The sequence below is a fragment of the Salmo trutta genome, chromosome 1, assembly GCF_901001165.1.
Source record: "Salmo trutta chromosome 1, fSalTru1.1, whole genome shotgun sequence".
Taxonomy (NCBI): domain Eukaryota; kingdom Metazoa; phylum Chordata; class Actinopteri; order Salmoniformes; family Salmonidae; genus Salmo; species Salmo trutta.
In genome coordinates this window covers 6,741,276-6,760,706 of record NC_042957.1, presented here as the reverse complement: position 1 = coordinate 6,760,706, position 19,431 = coordinate 6,741,276, and the positions used below count along the sequence as shown (strand labels likewise).

Genomic DNA, 19,431 nt, shown 5'->3' with positions numbered 1-19,431 from the left:
CTGTAGATGTTATAGCCTGTAGATGTTATAGCCTGTAGATGTTATAGCCTGAAGATGTTATAGACTGTAGATGTTATAGCCTGCAGATGTTATAGCCTGTAGATGTTATAGCCTGCAGATGTTATAGCCTGTAGATGTTATAGCCTGAAGATGTTATAGCCTGTAGATGTTATAGCCTGCAGATGTTATAGCCTGCAGATGTTATAGCCTGCAGATGTTATAGCCTGTAGATGTTATAGCCTGCAGATGTTATAGCCTGCAGATGTTATAGCCTGTAGATGTTATAGCCTGCAGATGTTATAGCCTGTAGATGTTATAGCCTGCAGATGTTATAGCCTGCAGATGTTATAGCCTGTAGATGTTATAGCCTGTAGATGTTATAGCCTGTAGATGTTATAGCCTGCAGATGTTATAGCCTGTAGATGTTATAGACTATAGATGTTATAGCCTGTAGATGTTATAGCCTGTAGATGTTATAGCCTGCAGATGTTATAGACTATAGATGTTATAGCCTGTAGATGTTATAGCCTGTAGATATTATAGCCTGTAGATGTTATAGCCTGAAGATGTTATAGCCTGTAGATGTTATAGACTGTAGATGTTATAGCCTGCAGATGTTATAGCCTGTAGATGTTATAGCCTGCAGATGTTATAGACGTTATAGCCTGCAGATGTTATAGCCTGTAGATGTTATAGCCTGTAGATGTTAAAGCCTGTAGATGTTATAGCCTGAAGATGTTATAGACTGTAGATGTTATAGCCTGCAGATGTTATAGCCTGTAGATGTTATAGCCTGCAGATGTTATAGACTATAGATGTTATAGCCTGAAGATGTTATAGCCTGTAGATGTTATAGCCTGCAGATGTTATAGCCTGCAGATGTTATAGCCTGTAGATGTTATGGCCTGCATAGTTCTTGCACTCCAAATTGAAAAGTTTGACATCTTTACACTGTAGCCATTCTAGCAGATGCTCTCCAGAGTAACGTACAAGGGCTACATTCAACAAAGCAAGGTGAAACTATTTAAAAGCACAGCCATCTCATGTAAACCCTCAAAGTGGAGTGTCTGGAGTGAGGTTAACTTCTGAGTATAACGCAAACCGGTTCAAACTAATTCATTGTCAGGGGTAAGTAAGGACTTTTTCAAAATCTTTATTTCAACACAAAAACAAACACACAAACTTTCAACAAAGTACCCAAAACTGACACAATATGATATCCATATAAAATTGATGGTCTCCAATATAAAACAAAATTATATTGACACATATATTTATTGGAGTGGGAAGTTGGCATGGTGATATAAACAGGAAGACATGAGGGGGGAAGAAAAAGGAAAACATTCAAATGTTATTGACATCATGGATACATCTCAAATGGCACACAATTCCTTAAATACACTACCGGTCAAAACATTAAGAACACCTACTCATTCAAGGGTTTTTCTTTATTTTTTACTATTTTCTACATTGTAGAATAATATTGAAGACATTAAGACTATGAAATAACACATATGGAATCATGTAGTAACCAAAAAAGTGTTAAACAAATAGAAATACATAATAAAAATACACAGATTCTTCAAATAGCCACCCTTTGGCTTGATGATAGCTTTGTACACTCTTGGCATTCTCTCAACCAGCTTCATGAGATAGTCACCTGGAATGCATTTAAATGTGACAAGGTAGGGGTGGTATACAGAAGATAGCCCTATTTGGTAAAATACCAAGTCCATTTTATGGCAAGAACAGCTCAAATAAGTAAAGAGAAATGACAGTCCATCATTACTTTAAGACATGAAGATCAGTCAATATTGAACATTTCAAGAACTTTGAAAGTTTATTCAAGTGCAGTTGCAAAAACCATCAAGCGCTATGATGAAACTGGCTATACAGTTGAAATTTGTCCTTTGGTCTGGAGTCCAAATTGGAGATTTTTGGTTCCAACCACCATGTCTTTGTGAGACACGGTGTGGAGGAACGGATGATCTCCGCATGTGTATTTCCCGCCGTAAAGCACGGAGGAGGAGGTGTTATGGTGTGGGGGTGCTTTGCTGGTGACACTGTCTGTGATTTTTTTAGAATTCAAGGCACACTTAACCAGCATGGCTACCACAGCATTCTGCAGCGATGCACCATCCCATCTGGTTTGGGCTTAGTGGGACTATCATTTGTTTTTCAACAGGACAATGACCCAACACACCTCCAGGCTGTGTAATGGCTATTTTACCAAGAAGGGAGTGATGGAGTGCTGCATCAGATGACCTGGCCTCCACAATCCCCCGACCTCAACCAAATTGAGATGGTTTGGCATGTCGCACCGCAGAGTGAAGGAATAGCAGCCAACAAGTGCTCAGCATATGTGGGAACTCCTTCAAGACAGTTGGAAAAGCATTCCAGGTGAAGCTGGTTGAGAGAATGCCAAGAGTGTGCAAAGCTGTCATCAAGGCAAAGGGTGGCTATTTAAAGATTCTCAAATATAAAATATATTTTGATTTGTTTAACACTTTTATGCTTACTTCATGATTCCATATGTGTTATTTCATTGTTTTGATGACTTCACTATTATTTCACAATGTAGAACATTGTTTAAAAAAAATTAAGAAAAACCCTTGAATGATTAGGTGTTCTAAAACTTTTGGCCGGTAGTGTATGGGCCACAGTAGCATATGGGCCATGGTAGTGTACTACACAAGGAATAGGATGCCATTTGGGAAGTAGCCCATACATTTACTCTACTTCATGATTGTCTGTGGAGAAACAATATTAAAAAAAATATTAAAAAGCACAAAACAAAATAAGAAAATTGCTTGTAAGACATTTCCAGTCATGTCACTGTAATTAGTTTCGCATTAAATACTATATATATATATATATATATATATATATATATATATATATATATAGTATTTAATGCGAAACTAATTATATATATATATATATATATATATATATATATATATATATATTTAACAACATCGCTAAAACATCTTCAGGTCTTCTGCCACTATATTTCAGGATTGTATTTCGGGCTATAGGTTTTCTTCAGGGTTCTTCAAATCTATCCATTAGTCCTATAAGAAATCTATATGAAATATACAGTATACTACCTGTGTTCAGTGCAATCTATGAACATATTGTTGACATGGAAGAACCTGAATCATTTTATAAATCATTTGGAGTTTTACATGAAAAGTTTGGAATGATATACAAAGTCGAAGGGAAGCCTATAAAACAAGTTGACATTTACTAATACATAAAATAAATATGTTCAAAAACGGATGCATCATGGAGAATGTGAGGTATCCTACACACCAGCTATGAACTGAAATGTGGTGGTAGAGCTACAAGGTATGTATTTTGATTTAACCAGGCAAGTCAGTTAAGAACAAATTCTTATTTTCGATGACTGCCTAGGAACAGTGGGTTAACTGCCTTGTTCAGGAGCAGTTAACAGAGTTTTACCTTGTCAGCTCGGAGATTCGAACTTGTAACCTTTCAGTTACTAGTACAACACTCTAACCACTAGTCTAACTGCTGCCCCTGTATGTTATGTATGTTCTTGACCATGTAAGTGTGAATGGATTATGTCTATGTGAATACAGTGCCATCAGAAAGTATTTACACCTCCTTGACTTTTTCCACATTTTTGTTGTGTTACATTCTGAATTTAAAATGGATTACATTTAGTGTCACTGGCTTACACACAATACCCCTTAATTTTAAATTGAACCTTTATTTAACTAGGCAAGTCAGTTAACTTATTTACAATGACGGCCTACCCCGGACAAACCCTAACGACGCTGGGCCAATTATGCACCGCCCTATGGGTCTCCCAATCACAGCCAGTTGTGATACAGCCTGGAATGGAACCAGGGTCTGTAGTGACACCTCTAGCACTTAGAAGCAGTGCCTTAGACCACAGCGCCACTCAGGAGACCACTGGTTCATAATGTCAAAGTGGAATTATGTTTTTAGATATTTTGACAAATTAATAAAAAATGAAACGCTGAAATATCTTGAGTCTATAAGTATTCAACCCCTTTGTTATGGCAAGCCTAAATAAGTTCAGGAGTGAAATTTAGCTTAACAAGTCACATAATAAGTTGCATGGACTCACTCTGTGTGCAATAATATTGTTCAACATGATTTTTTTTTATGACTACCTCATACTCCACACGTACAGATAATTGTAAGACGCCTCAGTCGAGCAGTGAATTTAAAACACAGATTCAACCACAAAGACCAGGGAGGTTTTCCAATGCCTCGCAAAGAAGGGCACCTATTGGTAATTACACTTTGGATGGTGTATCATTACAGCCTGTCACTACAAAGATACAGGCGTCCTTCCTAACTCAGTTTCTTACCTTACCTCAGTTGCCGGAGAGGAAGAAAACTGCACAGGGAATTCACCATGAGGCCAATGGTGACTTTAAAACAGTTACAGAGTTTAATAGCTGTGATAGGAGACAACTGAGGATGGATCAACAACATAGTAGTCACTCCATAATACTAACCTCAATGACAGAGTGAAAAGAAGGAAGCCTGTACAGAATATAAATATTCCAGAACATGCATCCTGTTTGCAACAAGGCACTAAGGAATACTGCAAAAAATGTGGCAAAGAAATTAACTTTATGTCCTGAATACAAAGCTTTATGTTTGGGGCAAATCCAACATAACACATCACTGAGTATCACTCTTCACATTTTCAAGCATGGTGGTGGCTGCATCCTGTTATGGGTATGCTTGTCATCAGCAAGAACTAGGGAGTTTTTTAGGATAAAAATAAATGGCAAAATCCTAGAGGAAAACCTGGTTCAGTCTTCTTTTTCAGCAGGACTATAACCTAAACCACAAGGCCAAATATACACTGGAGTTGCATACCAAAACAACATTGAATGTTACAGAGTGGCTTAGTTACAGTTTTGACTTAAATCGGCTTGAAAATGTATGGCAAAACTTGAAAATGGTTGTCTAGCAATGATCACCAACCAACTTGTGGGCTTGCATTTTTTTTCTTCTATAATGTGCAAATATTGTACAATCCATGTGTGTAAAGCTCTTAGAGACTTACCCAGAAATACTCACAGCTGGAATCACTCTTAGAGACTTACCCAGAAAGACTCACAGCTGTAATCACTCTTAGAGACTTACCCAGAAGGACACACAGCTGTAATCACTCTTAGAGACTTACCCAGGACACACAGCTGTAATCACTCTTAGAGACTTACCCAGAAGGACACACAGCTGTAATCACTCTTAGAGACTTACCCAGGACACACAGCTGTAATCACTCTTAGAGACTTACCCAGAAAGACTCACAGCTGTAATCACTGCCAAAGGTGATTCTAACATGTATTGACTTGGGGAGGGGGGGGGGGGTTGAATACTTATGTAAATTAGACATTTCTGTATTTCCTTCTCTTTTTTTTGTTGACAAATGTTAGAGTTTTTCTTCCACTTTTAAATTAGAGAGTAATTTGTGTAGATCGTTGACAAAAAAAAAGACAATTAAATGAATTGGGGAAAAGTCCAGGGGTGTGAATGCTGTATGTTTCTCTCTATGGTCTATGTATAAAAGCCCTTTACCAGTTTCCTACATCGATTTACAAAACCTGATTGAACAACATGTAAACCCTCTTGCATGGTAACACATTAACAGAGAGCGCAACATGATCTAAGATACCAGAACTTGGGACTGGAGCAGGATTGCCACCATATTGTGTTGCTTCTTTTTTTTACAAACAAAGCATCCATCCAACAGTCACAATAACCAGAAATGTATAAATAAGACCAGTTTTAAATTAATAACGATTTAGATCGTTGTCATGAGGTACTTTTAGTATCCTAGTAACCACAAACCTGGCTAAGATCCAACTGAAATTAAATAATGGCTGCAATGACCCCACAAAAAATAAAAGGATGCTCGGTAAGTCCTGTGAGTAACGCTATTTCAAATATGCAACATGTCTTGGTGCAATATGAAAGAACGTCACTGTGAAATCTTAACAAGGAGAGGACTGGAAACTGAAATGTAAACAAACAGACATAAATTCTCCTTGTTTCCGGTACATAATGTATTTTTGACCTCAGCACAAACATCTCTAGCGAGCTAACAGTCAGAAGAGACTACATGGTAGAACAGCGTAGTGTCAAACACTACGTAGCAAAGATGACTATTTGACGATTTTCTTTGTGGTTTTTATAACCCACATCATGACATTGTTTCGACTTCAGAGGTAGAGGAGAGTACTTAGATAGAAACTGAGAAACTGAACGAGATGAGACTGAATATGCACCCTGAGCCTGTAAATCCATTGTGTGTGTGTGTGTGTGTGTGTGTGTGTGTGTGTGTGTGTGTGTGTGTGTGTGTGTGTGTGTGTGTGACGCTATGGCTCTTCATAGGCTGAGGCCTTGTCCTTCAACAGATCCAAACACAGGTGACAGCTCCAGCTCCCTAAAGAGAGAGAGAGAGAGAGAGAGGGGGAGAGAGAGAGAGAGAGAGAGAGAGAGAGAGAGAGGAAGAGAGAGAGAGAGAGAGAAGAAGAGAGAGAGAAAGAGAGAGAGAGGAAGAGAGAGAGAAAGAGAGAGATAGAGAGGAAGAGAGAGAGAGAGAGAGAGAGAGAGAGAGAGAGAGAGGAAGAGAGAGAGAGGGGTGATCTTGTTGTTGGGGACTGTGTTATTTTCAGAGCTCTAAGTGATGTGCTGTACCTCTGTGTAATGTCTGAAGTTTAAAAACATTGTTCAGGATCTCTCTGTTTCACAAGCCACACTCAAAGTCTCACAGTACACACGTCAAGAGAGATTATCACTGAGCCGCCATGTGTGGTCTGTGGTACGGCCTTACCTTCAGGTCTTTATAATGTAAACTATAAGATTCAGTGGTTTTACCTTCAGGAGGCTTGGTCAGTAACTCTATGTAACTCTGTAATATCTAGACCGTAGAGGTTAAAGGTGGAATCCTCAGCAGAGGAAACAGCGCCAATTGGAAGCTTTAAGAGGTTTGCGTAGTAAGTAGTGCTGAGTTATCATACATGCCCTTACCCTAGGAGGGTGTCTATTATTTATATATTACACAGTATAACTCAGTGGTCTATAATATGTACAGTATAACACAGTGGTCTATAATATGTACAGTATAACACAGTGGTCTATAATATGTACAGTATAACACAGTGGTCTATAATATATACAGTATAACACAGTGGTCTATAATATGTACAGTATAACTCAGTGGTCTATAATATATACAGTATAACACAGTGGTCTATAATATGTACAGTATAACTCAGTGGTCTATAATATGTACAGTATAACACAGTGGTCTATAATATGTACAGTATAACACAGTGGTCTATAATATGTACAGTATAACACAGTGGTCTATAATATGTACAGTATAACACAGTGGTCTTTAATATGTACAGTATAACTCAGTGGTCTATAATATATACAGTATAACACAGTGGTCTATAATATATACAGTATAACTCAGTGGTCTATAATATGTACAGTATAACTCAGTGGTCTATAATATATACAGTATAACACAGTGGTCTATAGTATATACAGTATAACACAGTGGTCTATAGTATATACAGTATAACACAGTGGTCTATAATATATACAGTATAACTCAGTGGTCTATAATATATACAGTATAACACAGTGGTCTATAGTATATACAGTATAACACAGTGGTCTATAATATATACAGTATAACACAGTCTTACCCTCAGGAGGTTGGGTCATGGGGGGCTTCAGACAGTACATGTGGTATCCTCTATCACAGTCGTCACAGAACAACAGCTGGTCCTACAGACACAGACAACCACACAATGTTAACTCACTTCTCAAGACAGTAGTAGCAGTGGTAACTGAGACAACGTGGTAACTGAGACAACGTGGTAACTGAGACAACGTGGTAACTGAGGCAACGTGGTAACTGAGACAACGTGGTAACTGAGACAACGTGGTAACTAAGACAACGTGGTAACTGAGACAATGTGGTAACCGAGACAACGTGGTAACTGAGACAACGTGGTAACTGAGACAACGTGGTAACCGAGACAACGTGGTAACTGAGACAACGTGGTAACTGAGACAACGTGGTAACCGAGACAACGTGGTAACTGAGACAACGTGGTAACCGAGACAACGTGGTAACTGAGACAACGTGGTAACTGAGACAACGTGGTAACTGACACAACGTGGTAACTGAGACAACGTGGTAACTGAGACAACGTGGTAACTGAGACAACGTGGTAACTGAGACAACGTGGTAACTGGTAGCTGAGACAACGTGGTAACTGCACAACGTGGTAACTGAGACAACGTGGTAACTGAGACAACGTGGTAACTGAGACAACGTGGTAACTAAGACAACGTGGTAACTAAGACAACGTGGTAACTGACACAACGTGGTAACTGACACAACGTGGTAACTGAGACAACGTGGTAACTGAGACAACGTGGTAACTGAGTCAACGTGGTAACTGAGACAACGTGGTAACTGGTAGCTGAGACAACGTGGTAACTGAGACAACGTGGTAACTGGTAGCTGAGACAATGTGGTAACTAAGACAACGTGGTAACTGGTAGCTGAGACAACGTGGTAACTAAGACAACGTGGTAACTGAGACAACGTGGTAACTGAGACAATGTGGTAACTGGTAGCTGAGACAACGTGGTAACTAAGACAATGTGGTAACTGGTAGCTGAGACAACGTGGTAACTAAGACAACGTGGTAACTAAGACAATGTGGTAACTGGTAGCTGAGACAACGTGGTAACTGAGACAACGTGGTAACTGAGACAACGTGGTATCTGAGACAACGTGGTAACTAAGACAATGTGGTAACTAAGACAACGTGGTAACTGACACAACGTGGTAACTAAGACAACGTGGTAACTGAGACAACGTGGTAACTGAGACAACGTGGCAACTGAGACAACGTGGTAACTAAGACAACGTGGTAACTGGTAGCTGAGACAATGTGGTAACTAAGACAACGTGGTAACTGGTAGCTGAGACAATGTGGTAACTAAGACAACGTGGTAACTGGTAGCTGAGACAATGTGGTAACTGAGACAACGTGGTAACTGGTAGCTGAGACAACGTGGTAACTAAGACAACGTGGTAACTAAGACAACGTGGTATCTGAGACAACGTGGTAACTAAGACAATGTGGTAACTGGTAGCTGAGACAACGTGGTAACTGAGACAACGTGGTAACTGAGACAACGTGGTATCTGAGACAACGTGGTAACTAAGACAATGTGGTAACTAAGACAACGTGGTAACTGACACAACGTGGTAACTGAGTAAACGTGGTAACTGAGACAACGTGGTAACTGAGACAATGTGGTATCTGAGACAACGTGGTAACTAAGACAATGTGGTAACTAAGACAACGTGGTAACTGACACAACGTGGTAACTGAGTAAACGTGGTAACTGAGACAACGTGGTAACTGAGACAACGTAGTAACTGGTAGCTGAGACAACGTGGTAACTAAGACAACGTGGTAACTGGTAGCTGAGACAACGTGGTAACTGAGACAACGTGGTAACTGAGACAACGCCACATCACTGACACAATACAACTGACACAATGTTAAATCCCTTCCACTGTGAATTTACAGAAATGCCTTTCAAGACAATGGTAGCCCACTGAGCTAAAGCCTAATGGCTAGGTAGTTCAAATCAATCAAATCAAATGTATTTATATAGCCCTTCTTACATCAGCTGATATCTCAAAGTGCTGTACAGAAACCCAGCCTAAAACCCCAAACAGCAAGCAATGCAGGTGTAGAAGCACGGTGGCTTGTAGGAGATAACAAGAGTCTTCAGTCTAAAGGAATCTTCTGGGCCCAGATGAAAGCGTTTCAGAGTAGGCACTTTTTGAATACAGGCCAAGGTCTAGAAACAGTTATTCAAAGCACTTACGTCGTTCTCGGAGGTGCCACAGAGGCTGCAGGACTTGCACTCGATGCACTGCCACTGGTAGGTCTTCACCGCTGTCATCATGTTGTCTGTGAACTGCAGACAGGTTGGGTGGCCTGGGAAGGGAAGGAGGGAGGACGCCTCATTTACATCGCAACTCAACACAGAAAGACAACATCTGCGATTGTTTTTTATAAACTTCAATAACAGTGAATAAGCTAGATAGTGTTGATAGATGTTAAATGAATAAAACAGGTATCCAGTTGCTGTCTGTCTCCTCAGAGATAGGTAGGTCATTCATAAGTCATGACAAGGTCTAGCTAAAGTCACACTACAGTAAAAAAGGACCATGGTTAACTGTAGCCTTTATAGATATTACCTGCTTTCTGCTGACATAGATAATAGCAGACTTGTGACTGTCCTACATTTTCCATTGTGGTGTTGTCAGTAACAATAAAAAACGTTACCCATTCATAGTTCTCATCAGAGTGTCAATGGGATGTCAATGAGCCATAAACTAAAACCTAAACACTCATCTCATCTCTCTGAAACCAGACAGTCCTGGCAGAGAATCACGGGACTGGGCATGCTGCCAAACACACAGTCCTGCCTTGCCCTCTCTCTCTCTCTCCCCCTCTCTCTCCCCCCTCTCTCTCTCCCGCTCTCTCTCTCTCTATCTCTCTCCCACTCTCTCCCCCCTCTCTCTCTCCCTCTCTCTCTATCTCTCTCCCGCTCTCTCCCCCCTCTCTCTCTCCCGCTCTCTCTCTCTCTCTCTCTCTTTGTTATTATGCATTAACGGAAGGGGGATTGAATTGAATGGGAAATGACTGTGTCGTTGATAGTTTTATATCTAATCGATCAATTTAAGACACGTTGCTAGACACATTTTCTAGCCCATCTTGGGCCCGAGAGCCGGAGTGAACGTGTGATTGTCTAGGTATTTGGATAGGTAGAGTCTCCCATCCTGGTGGACCAATGACTGACACATTCATCCAATCATCTTCTTTACACCGGTTCCTACATCAGCCGGTTTCAATGGTCTCTATAGCCAGAGGGACATTGAACATGCCGATTGGTTCTTACCTCTCGGCTAACCATCCTCTCTGGCCAATGGAGCGACTCAAGAGTCCGGAACACCCCTCCTCCACACCCTAACAGTCCAGAGGTAACAGTAGCATGGCCAAGAGGTGTAGGACCAGTTTATATTTGGGTATATAGCGCAGTCTGTAGTGCAGTCTGTAGTGTAGTCTTAGTGCAGTCTGTAGTGCAGTCTATAGTGCAGTCTATAGTGCAGTCTGTAGTGCAATCTATAGTGCAGTCTGTAGTGCAGTCTGTAGTGCAGTCTATAGTGCAGTCTATAGTGCAGTCTGTAGTGCAGTCTGTAGTGCAGTCTGTAGTGCAGTCTGTAGTGCAGCCTGTAGTGCAGTCTGTAGTGCAGTCTGTAGTGTAGTCTATAGTGCAGTCTATAGTGCAGTCTGTAGTGCAGTCTGTAGTGCAGTCTGTAGTGCAGTCTGTAGTGCAGTCTGTAGTGCAGTCTGTAGTTCAGTCTGTAGTTCAGTCTATAGTGCAGTCTATAGTGCAGTCTGTAGTGCAGTCTGTAGTGCAGTCTGTAGTGCAGTCTGTAGTGCAGTCTATTTTGCAGTCTGTAGTGCAGTCTGTAGTGCAGTCTGTAGTGCAGTCTGTAGTGCAGTCTATAGTGCAGTCTATAGTGCAGTCTATAGTGCAGTCTGTAGTGCAGTCTGTAGTGCAGTCTGTAGTGCAGTCTATTTTGCAGTCTATTTTGCAGTCTATAGTGCAGTCTGTAGTGCAGTCTGTAGTGCAGTCTATAGTGCAGTCTGTAGTGCAGTCTGTAGTGCAGTCTATAGTGCAGTCTGTAGTGCAGTCTGTAGTGCAGTCTATAGTGCAGTCTGTAGTGCAGTCTGTAGTGCAGTCTGTAGTGCAGTCTGTAGTGCAGTCTGTAGTGCAGTCTATAGTGCAGTCTGTAGTGCAGTCTGTAGTGCAGTCTATAGTGCAGTCTGTAGTGCAGTCTGTAGTGCAGTCTGTAGTGCAGTCTGTAGTGCAGTCTGTAGTGCAGTCTGTAGTGCAGTCTATAGTGCAGTCTGTAGTACAGTCTATAGTGCAGTCTGTAGTGCAGTCTATAGTGCAGTCTGTAGTGCAGTCTGTAGTGCAGTCTATAGTGCAGTCTGTAGTGCAGCCTGTAGTGCAGTCTGTAGTGCAGTCTGTAGTGCAGTCTGTAGTGCAGTCTATAGTGCAGTCTGTAGTGCAGTCTGTAGTGCAGTCTGTAGTGCAGTCTGTAGTGCAGTCTATAGTGCAGTCTGTAGTGCAGTCTGTAGTGCAGTCTATAGTGCAGTCTATAGTGCAGTCTGTAGTGCAGTCTGTAGTGCAGTCTGTAGTGCAGTCTGTAGTGCAGTCTATAGTGCAGTCTGTAGTACAGTCTATAGTGCAGTCTGTAGTGCAGTCTATAGTGCAGTCTGTAGTGCAGTCTGTAGTGCAGTCTATAGTGCAGTCTGTAGTGCAGTCTGTAGTGCAGTCTGTAGTGCAGTCTGTAGTGCAGTCTGTAGTGCAGTCTATAGTGCAGTCTGTAGTGCAGTCTGTAGTGCAGTCTGTAGTGCAGTCTGTAGTGCAGTCTGTAGTGCAGTCGTGCAGTCTGTAGTGCAGTCTGTAGTGCAGTCTATAGTGCAGTCTGTAGTACAGTGTACTCACCAGAGCGGCCGCAGTCAGAGCAGGACACCAGCTCCTCAGCCTGGCCAGTCTTCCTGTTAGAGTCAGAGTCTCCCAGACAGAAGTCACAGTAGTCGTTAGGAATGATGGAGCCGTCTGCAGCCCTCTGAGCTGTGGAGGGGGAAGACAGGTGTGAGAGAAGAAGTCGCCTGGGTGCCAGTCTGTTTCTTCTCATTGACTTGACAATGACATTAACGGAGTTGGCAAGAACGTAAATCGAGAGGAGACGCTAGAGGAGAAGTCCTAAAGATGCTATTTGAGGCGGCATCCCAAAAGCTACAGAGTTAATCATTACCCATAATGCAGTTCAATTGTGATCCTGACTGTGTTGTTCAGTTTAGTCCACAGAGGACTAGCAACACACATACAGTAAGCTGTAAGAGCTGTTATAAGACTACTAATGGTTTCATCAGCAACTTGTATAACCCTGTATTACTATTAGTTTAAAACCCAGATAACACAGTCCTCTCTTACGTTTGTGGTTGTCCGGGTCTGGTCGGTGTGGTGGCGAGGACGGTGGTATCTCTTCCTCCCTCTCCTCCCTCTCCTCCCTCTCCTCCCCCTCCTCCTCCGCCAGGTGTGTGTGTGCGTAGTGGTAGCTCAGACCTGGACGGTTCTTATAGCGCTTCCCACAGACTGTAGAACCACAGAACACAGAAGCATTCGAATATATTAGAACCACAGAACACAGAAGCATTAGAATATATTAGAACCACAGAACACAGAAGCATTAGAATATATTAGAACCACAGAACACAGAAGCATTAGAATATATTAGAACCACAGAACACAGAAGCATTAGAATATATTAGAACCACAGAACACAGAAGCATTAGAATATATTAGAACCACAGAACACAGAAGCATTAGAATATATTAGAACCACAGAACACAGAAGCATTAGAATACATTAGAACCACAGAAGCATTAGAATGCATTAGAACCACAGAAACATGAGAAAATGTTTTGAACCAGAGAGAAAAGCTGAGGTTCTAACTGACCGAGTCCAATAACAAACTCACTGTTTCTGTTCCAAAACGTTTTGCTATTGTGTGCACTACTGAACACGCCCCAGCTCTCAAGGCAAAGGACCAACCGTTTACACAGTACTAAATGATTTGTTGAGCAGGGCTTTTTCTTCCAAAAGACATCTGAGATTTCTAATTGTCTAACTAACAACAACACTAGAGAAGTCATTTACCAGCACATTCCTGCTACTAGCCTATGATCACTTATATTAATAAAGTCTCTATGAATGTCCTCCCTGGGAAGAGACAGCTGTAGTACTCCATCACATCCTGTAGCCATCGTAAAAGAAACGATGTGGACGCACTAAAAACCCTCTGTTGAGAATGTTGTTATTTAGCACAGGTTAGGTTTGTTTGGTAACATTGCAGTGACAGTAGGTTAGGTTGTCTGCGATACCCAGAAACCCGCAGTGACAGCATTGTTACAACGCTACAGAAACATGCATTAGCTCAGCTGATGCTCAAAGATCATTCTTCCCCAGCAACTTGATAACAAACCAGCAGATACTCTAGAGTTATGTTAGTGCCATGCAAGCTTGCTTTGGTCTTGGGAATTAAGAATCAATGCTTATGCAAATACAAAGCACAATAGTGATAAATATTGGTTAGCTCAAACGTAGCATGGAAGCCAGACGCCTTCATGCTTTAGCCAATCCTATTGTTAGTCAAAGTAGAAAGAAAAACAAAAAGCCAAGCAGGGTCGCATTCAGGACGGTGCAACATAGAAATCGACTGTATAGAGCTGACATTATTCCCTATTCTATATGACTTAGATTCATGTCTGTTCTACTAAATATATTTCTATCTGGATGTCCTGTAACATTGTACCCATCTGAACACGACCCAGGCTAGCTCAACCCAGCCCCAGTAGCAGCATCATCAGTAGCCCCAGTAGCAGCCCCAGTAGCAGCATCATCAGTAGCCCCAGTAGCAGCCCCAGTAGCAGCATCAGTAGCCCCAGCAGCATCCCCAGCAGCATCCTCAGCAGCATCCCCAGTAGCAGCCCCAGTAGCAGCCCCAGTAGCAGCATCAGCAGCAGCCCCAGTAGCAGCATCAGCAGCAGCCCCAGTAGCAGCCCCAGTAGCAGCATCAGCAGCTGCCCCAGTAGCAGCATCAGCAGCAGCCCCAGTAGCAGCCCCAGTAGCAGCATCATCAGCAGCCCCAGTAGCAGCATCAGCAGCAGCCCCAGTAGCAGCCCCAGTAGCAGCCCCAGTAGCAGCATCATCAGCAGCCCCAGTAGCAGCATCAGCAGCAGCCCCAGTAGCAGCCCCAGTAGCAGCCCCAGTAGCAGCATCAGTAGCAGCCCCAGTAGCAGCCCCAGTAGCAGCATCAGCAGCAGCCCCAGTAGCAGCAGCCCCAGTAGCAGCATCAGTAGCAGCCCCAGTAGCAGCAGCCCCTGTAGCAGCAGCCCCAGTAGCAGCCCCAGTAGCAGCAGCCCCAGTAGCAGCAGCCCCAGTAGCAGCCCCAGTAGCAGCAGCCCCAGTAGCAGCCCCAGTAGCAGCAGCCCCAGTAGCAGCCCCAGCAGCACCAGTAGCAGCCCCAGTAGCAGCATCAGCAGCAGCCCCAGTAGCAGCCCCAGTAGCAGCAGCCCCAGTAGCAGCCCCAGTAGCCCCAGTAGCAGCATCAGTAGCAGCCCCAGTAGCAGCCCCAGTAGCAGCACCAGTAGCAGCACCAGTAGCAGCACCAGTAGCAGCCCCAGTAGCAGCAGCCCCAGTAGCAGCCCCAGTAGCAGCCCCAGTAGCCCCAGTAGCAGCACCAGTAGCAGCACCAGTAGCAGCAGCCCCAGTAGCAGCCCCAGTAGCAGCCCCAGTAGCAGCAGCCCCAGTAGCAGCCCCAGTAGCAGCCCCAGTAGCAGCCCCAGTAGCAGCAGCCCCAGTAGCAGCAGCCCCAGTAGCAGCCCCAGTAGCAGCCCCAGTAGCAGCAGCCCCAGTAGCAGCCCCAGTAGCAGCAGCCCAGTAGCAGCCCCAGTAGCAGCAGCCCCAGTAGCAGCCCCAGTAGCAGCCCCAGTAGCAGCCCAGTAGCAGCCCCAGTAGCAGCCCCAGTAGCAGCAGCCCCAGTAGCAGCCCCAGTAGCAGCCCCAGTAGCAGCCCCAGTAGCAGCCCCAGTAGCAGCAGCCCCAGTAGCCCCTGATCTTGTCATCAGAGAAGCCAGACAGAGAAAAGATAGCGACAAGTCCATATACCTGAGTCAGCAGTTTTTGAGTTATGCTTTTGTTTGTATCTGTCTGGAAGGAACAGAGGAGACATAAAAGCAAATGAGAGAAAAACGAAAAATGAAAGAAAAAGAAAAAAAATGAGAGTGAGTTTCATTCAAAGGGGCTATAATATCTAATGACATGAGCACCAGTTTCTCTGATGTTTTCCTTTAAGTAGAAGTAGCATGCTATGCTAACGTCCGACATGCTAGCTGGACTATCCACATACTCGGCTATCTCCATTCTACAGGGAGAGAAGAGAGTTGCTCTCATCCCAATGAAAGCAAAATAAGGTTATTGATCTTAAACTATGTCAGGCAGCTGGTAATGTCCAGATACAGACACACCTTCACCTTTAGATAAGTACAAATATATATAGAATATTGAGACCTAACAAATAAAACAAACCAAAAAATGTACTCAAACTGTGTCTACATATGAATATTCAGATGAGCTTCTCAGGTCATGTGTTATTAATGTTATTAACGTAACAACGTTTTTAACTGTGTTACTTGTACAGAAATATAGGAGACGTCTGGGAGTTTGCTGCTGTCTTACTGTCACAGACGTAAGGTTTATCCACGTCGTCGTTGGACACAGCCTCTGCCCTCCTGCGGCTGGATCCTCGGCCCTGTGGAGAGACAAGAACAGGAACATTCACAATAGGAACCCTCCCTCTTTCCCGAATTCTTAAAAATCCTTTTCACACTACGACAGATTCTCTAGAGGTCTCGTGAGAATGACCTCGACTATACCTTTTTGTGAATGTGAACTTGCTACGTCTCTACCGCTACATCTGGAGGTAAAGCACGACACTGGCCCCCCTCAGAAAAGGACAGTTATCCTCCTCAGAACAGGACAGTTATCCCCCTCAGAACAGGACAGTTATCCCCCTCAGAACAGGACAGTTATCCCCCTCAGAACAGGACAGTTATCACCCTCAGAACAGGACAGTTATCCCCCTCAGAACAGGACAGTTATCCCCCTCAGAACAGGACAGTTATCCCCCTCAGAACAGGACAGTTTCCCCTTCAGAACAGGACAGTTTCCCCCTCAGAACAGGACAGTTACCCCCCTCAGAACAGGACAGTTATCCCCCTCAGAGCAGGACAGTTATCCCCCTCAGAACAGGACAGTTTCCCCCTCAGAACAGGACAGTTCCCCCTCAGAACAGGACAGTTATCCCCCTCAGAACAGGACAGTTATCCTCTCAGAGCAGGACAGTTATCCTCCTCAGAACAGGACAGTTATCCCCCTCAGAGCAGGACAGTTTCCTCCTCAGAGCAGGACAGTTCCCCCTCAGAGCAGGACAGTTATCCCCCTAAGAACAGGACAGTTATCCTTCTCAGAACAGGACAGTTTCCCCCTCAGAACAGGACAGTTATCCTCCTCAGAACAGGACAGTTATGCCCCTCAGAACAGGACAGTTATCCCCCTCAGAACAGGACAGGTATCCCCCTCAGAACAGGACAGGTATCCCCCTCAGAACAGGGCAGTTATCCTCCTTAGAACAGGACAGTTATCCCCCTCAGAACAGGACAGTTATCCCCCTTAGAACAGGACAGTTATCCCCCTCAGAGCAGGACAGTTATCCCCCTCAGAACAGGACAGTTATCCCCCTCAGAGCAGGACAGTTATCCCCCTCAGAACAGGACGGTTATCCCCCTCAGAACAGGAAGGTTATCCCCCTCAGAGCAGGACAGTTATCCCCCTCAGAACAGGACAGTTATCCCCCTCAGAGCAGGACAGTTATCCCCTCAGAGCAGGACAGTTATCCTCCTCAGAACAGGACAGTTATCCCCCTCAGAACAGGACAGTTATCCCCCTCAGAACAGGACAGTTATCCCCCTCAGAACAGGACAGTTATCCCCTCAGAACAGGACAGTTATCCCCCTCAGAACAGGACAGTTATCCCCCTCAGAGCAGGACAGTTATCCTCTCAGAACAGGACAGTTATCCCCCTCAGAACAGGACAGTTATCCTCCTCAGAACAGGACAGTTATCCCCCTCAGAGCAGTACACTTATCCCCCTCAGAACAGGACAGTTATCCCCCTCAGAACAGGACAGTTATCCCCTCAGAACAGGACAGTTATCCCCCTCAGAACAGGACAAGTATCCCCCTCAGAACAGGACAGTTATCCCACTCAGAACAGGACAGTTATCCCCCTCAGAACAGGACAGTTATCCCCCTCAGAGCAGGACAGTTTCCCCCTCAGAACAGGACAGTTATCCCCCTCAGAACAGGACAGTTTCCCCTCAGAACAGGACAGTTATCCTTCTCAGAACAGGACAGTTATCCTTCTCAGAACAAGACAGTTACCCCCCTCAGAACAAGACAGTTATCCCCTCAGAACAGGACAGTTATCCCCCTCAGAACAGGACAGTTATCCCCCTCAGAACAGGACAGTTATCCCCCTCAGAACAGGACAGTTATCCCCCTCAGAACAGGACAAGTATCCCCCTCAGAACAGGACAGTTATCCCCCTCAGAACAGGACAGTTATCCCCCTCAGAACAGGACAGTTATCCCCCTCAGAACAGGACAGTTTCCCCCTCAGAACAGGACAGTTTCCCCCTCAGAACAGGACAGTTATCCCCCTCAGAGCAAGACAGTTATCCCCCTCAGAACAGGACATTGTGAACAGAATTGTCTCATTCAGCACAACACTCCTACAGTATAAATGGCAATAGCAGAGCAATGATTTTGATACAGCTGAAATGTATAGACATTTTCCAGATTTGTTATTTTGAGACTTGAAATTTGAAACCTGAAATTACAGTTAAATTCTGAAATTGACGGCTGCACTGAGCCACATATAAATACGGAAGCCCATCCCCTCCACCAAAAGAAATGCATAATGTCAATAGTAGATCATAAAAAAAGGATATGTTTTTTCTTCATTTTTAACATTGTTTGGTTATTTCAGAGGCGGTCCCAGAGTGATGAGGGGGGGGGACTGTTTTCCTGGGGCCCAGAGTGTTTCCTGATCTGGTAGGCTAACCTAACCAACTCCGGACCCTAGTTGAAGGGTGTGACATAAAAAGTAATCAGCTGTAAAAAAAAAAACGGGGTAAGATGGGACCATAAATCATGAAAACATTTAAAACCCTGTCAAACTGCAGCAATCTTGCACAAAACTAACAGAGGGGGTCTTTTACAGAAACAAAGAGACATCAACTGCGATTGGACAAAAATGAACAGGGCTGAGCTTGTTGTATACAGGGTTGTATGGTGTAGGACCATGGTGTAGGACCATGGTGTAGGACCATGCATCTGGTGTAGGACCATGGTGTAGGATCATGGTGTAGGACCATACATCTGGTGTAGGACCATGGTGTAGGACCATGGTGTAGGACCATGGTGTAGGACCATGGTGTAGGACCATGTATCTGGGGTAGGACCATGGTGTAGGACCATGTATCTGGTGTAGGACCATGGTGTAGGACCATGGTGTAGGACCATGGTGTAGGACCATGGTGTAGGACCATGTGTCTGTGTCATCCAGTATGTCATCACTATTGTGGTGATTGATTCATTGT

General features: G+C 43.8%; 1 protein-coding gene across 2 annotated transcripts in view; it reads right to left on the bottom strand.

Annotated features, from left to right (window-relative positions):
- Positions 1-5,458: 5,458 nt before the first annotated feature.
- dpf3 (double PHD fingers 3) overlaps positions 5,459-19,431 on the bottom strand; it is a 56,022-nt gene continuing 42,049 nt past the window's right edge. Inside the window, exons 6-12 of one of the 2 annotated variants that reach the window (XM_029701819.1) lie at positions 16,450-16,522; positions 15,880-15,921; positions 13,144-13,305; positions 12,652-12,780; positions 9,952-10,064; positions 7,737-7,818; positions 5,459-6,460 (exon numbers count right to left, since the gene is read on the bottom strand). In XM_029701819.1, the coding sequence (XP_029557679.1) occupies positions 6,393-6,460; positions 7,737-7,818; positions 9,952-10,064; positions 12,652-12,780; positions 13,144-13,305; positions 15,880-15,921; positions 16,450-16,522 (669 nt within the window). In that variant the 3' untranslated portion in view covers positions 5,459-6,392. The remainder of the gene's footprint in view (positions 6,461-7,736; positions 7,819-9,951; positions 10,065-12,651; positions 12,781-13,143; positions 13,306-15,879; positions 15,922-16,449; positions 16,523-19,431) is intronic. The other variant, XM_029701872.1, reaches the window with a different exon arrangement.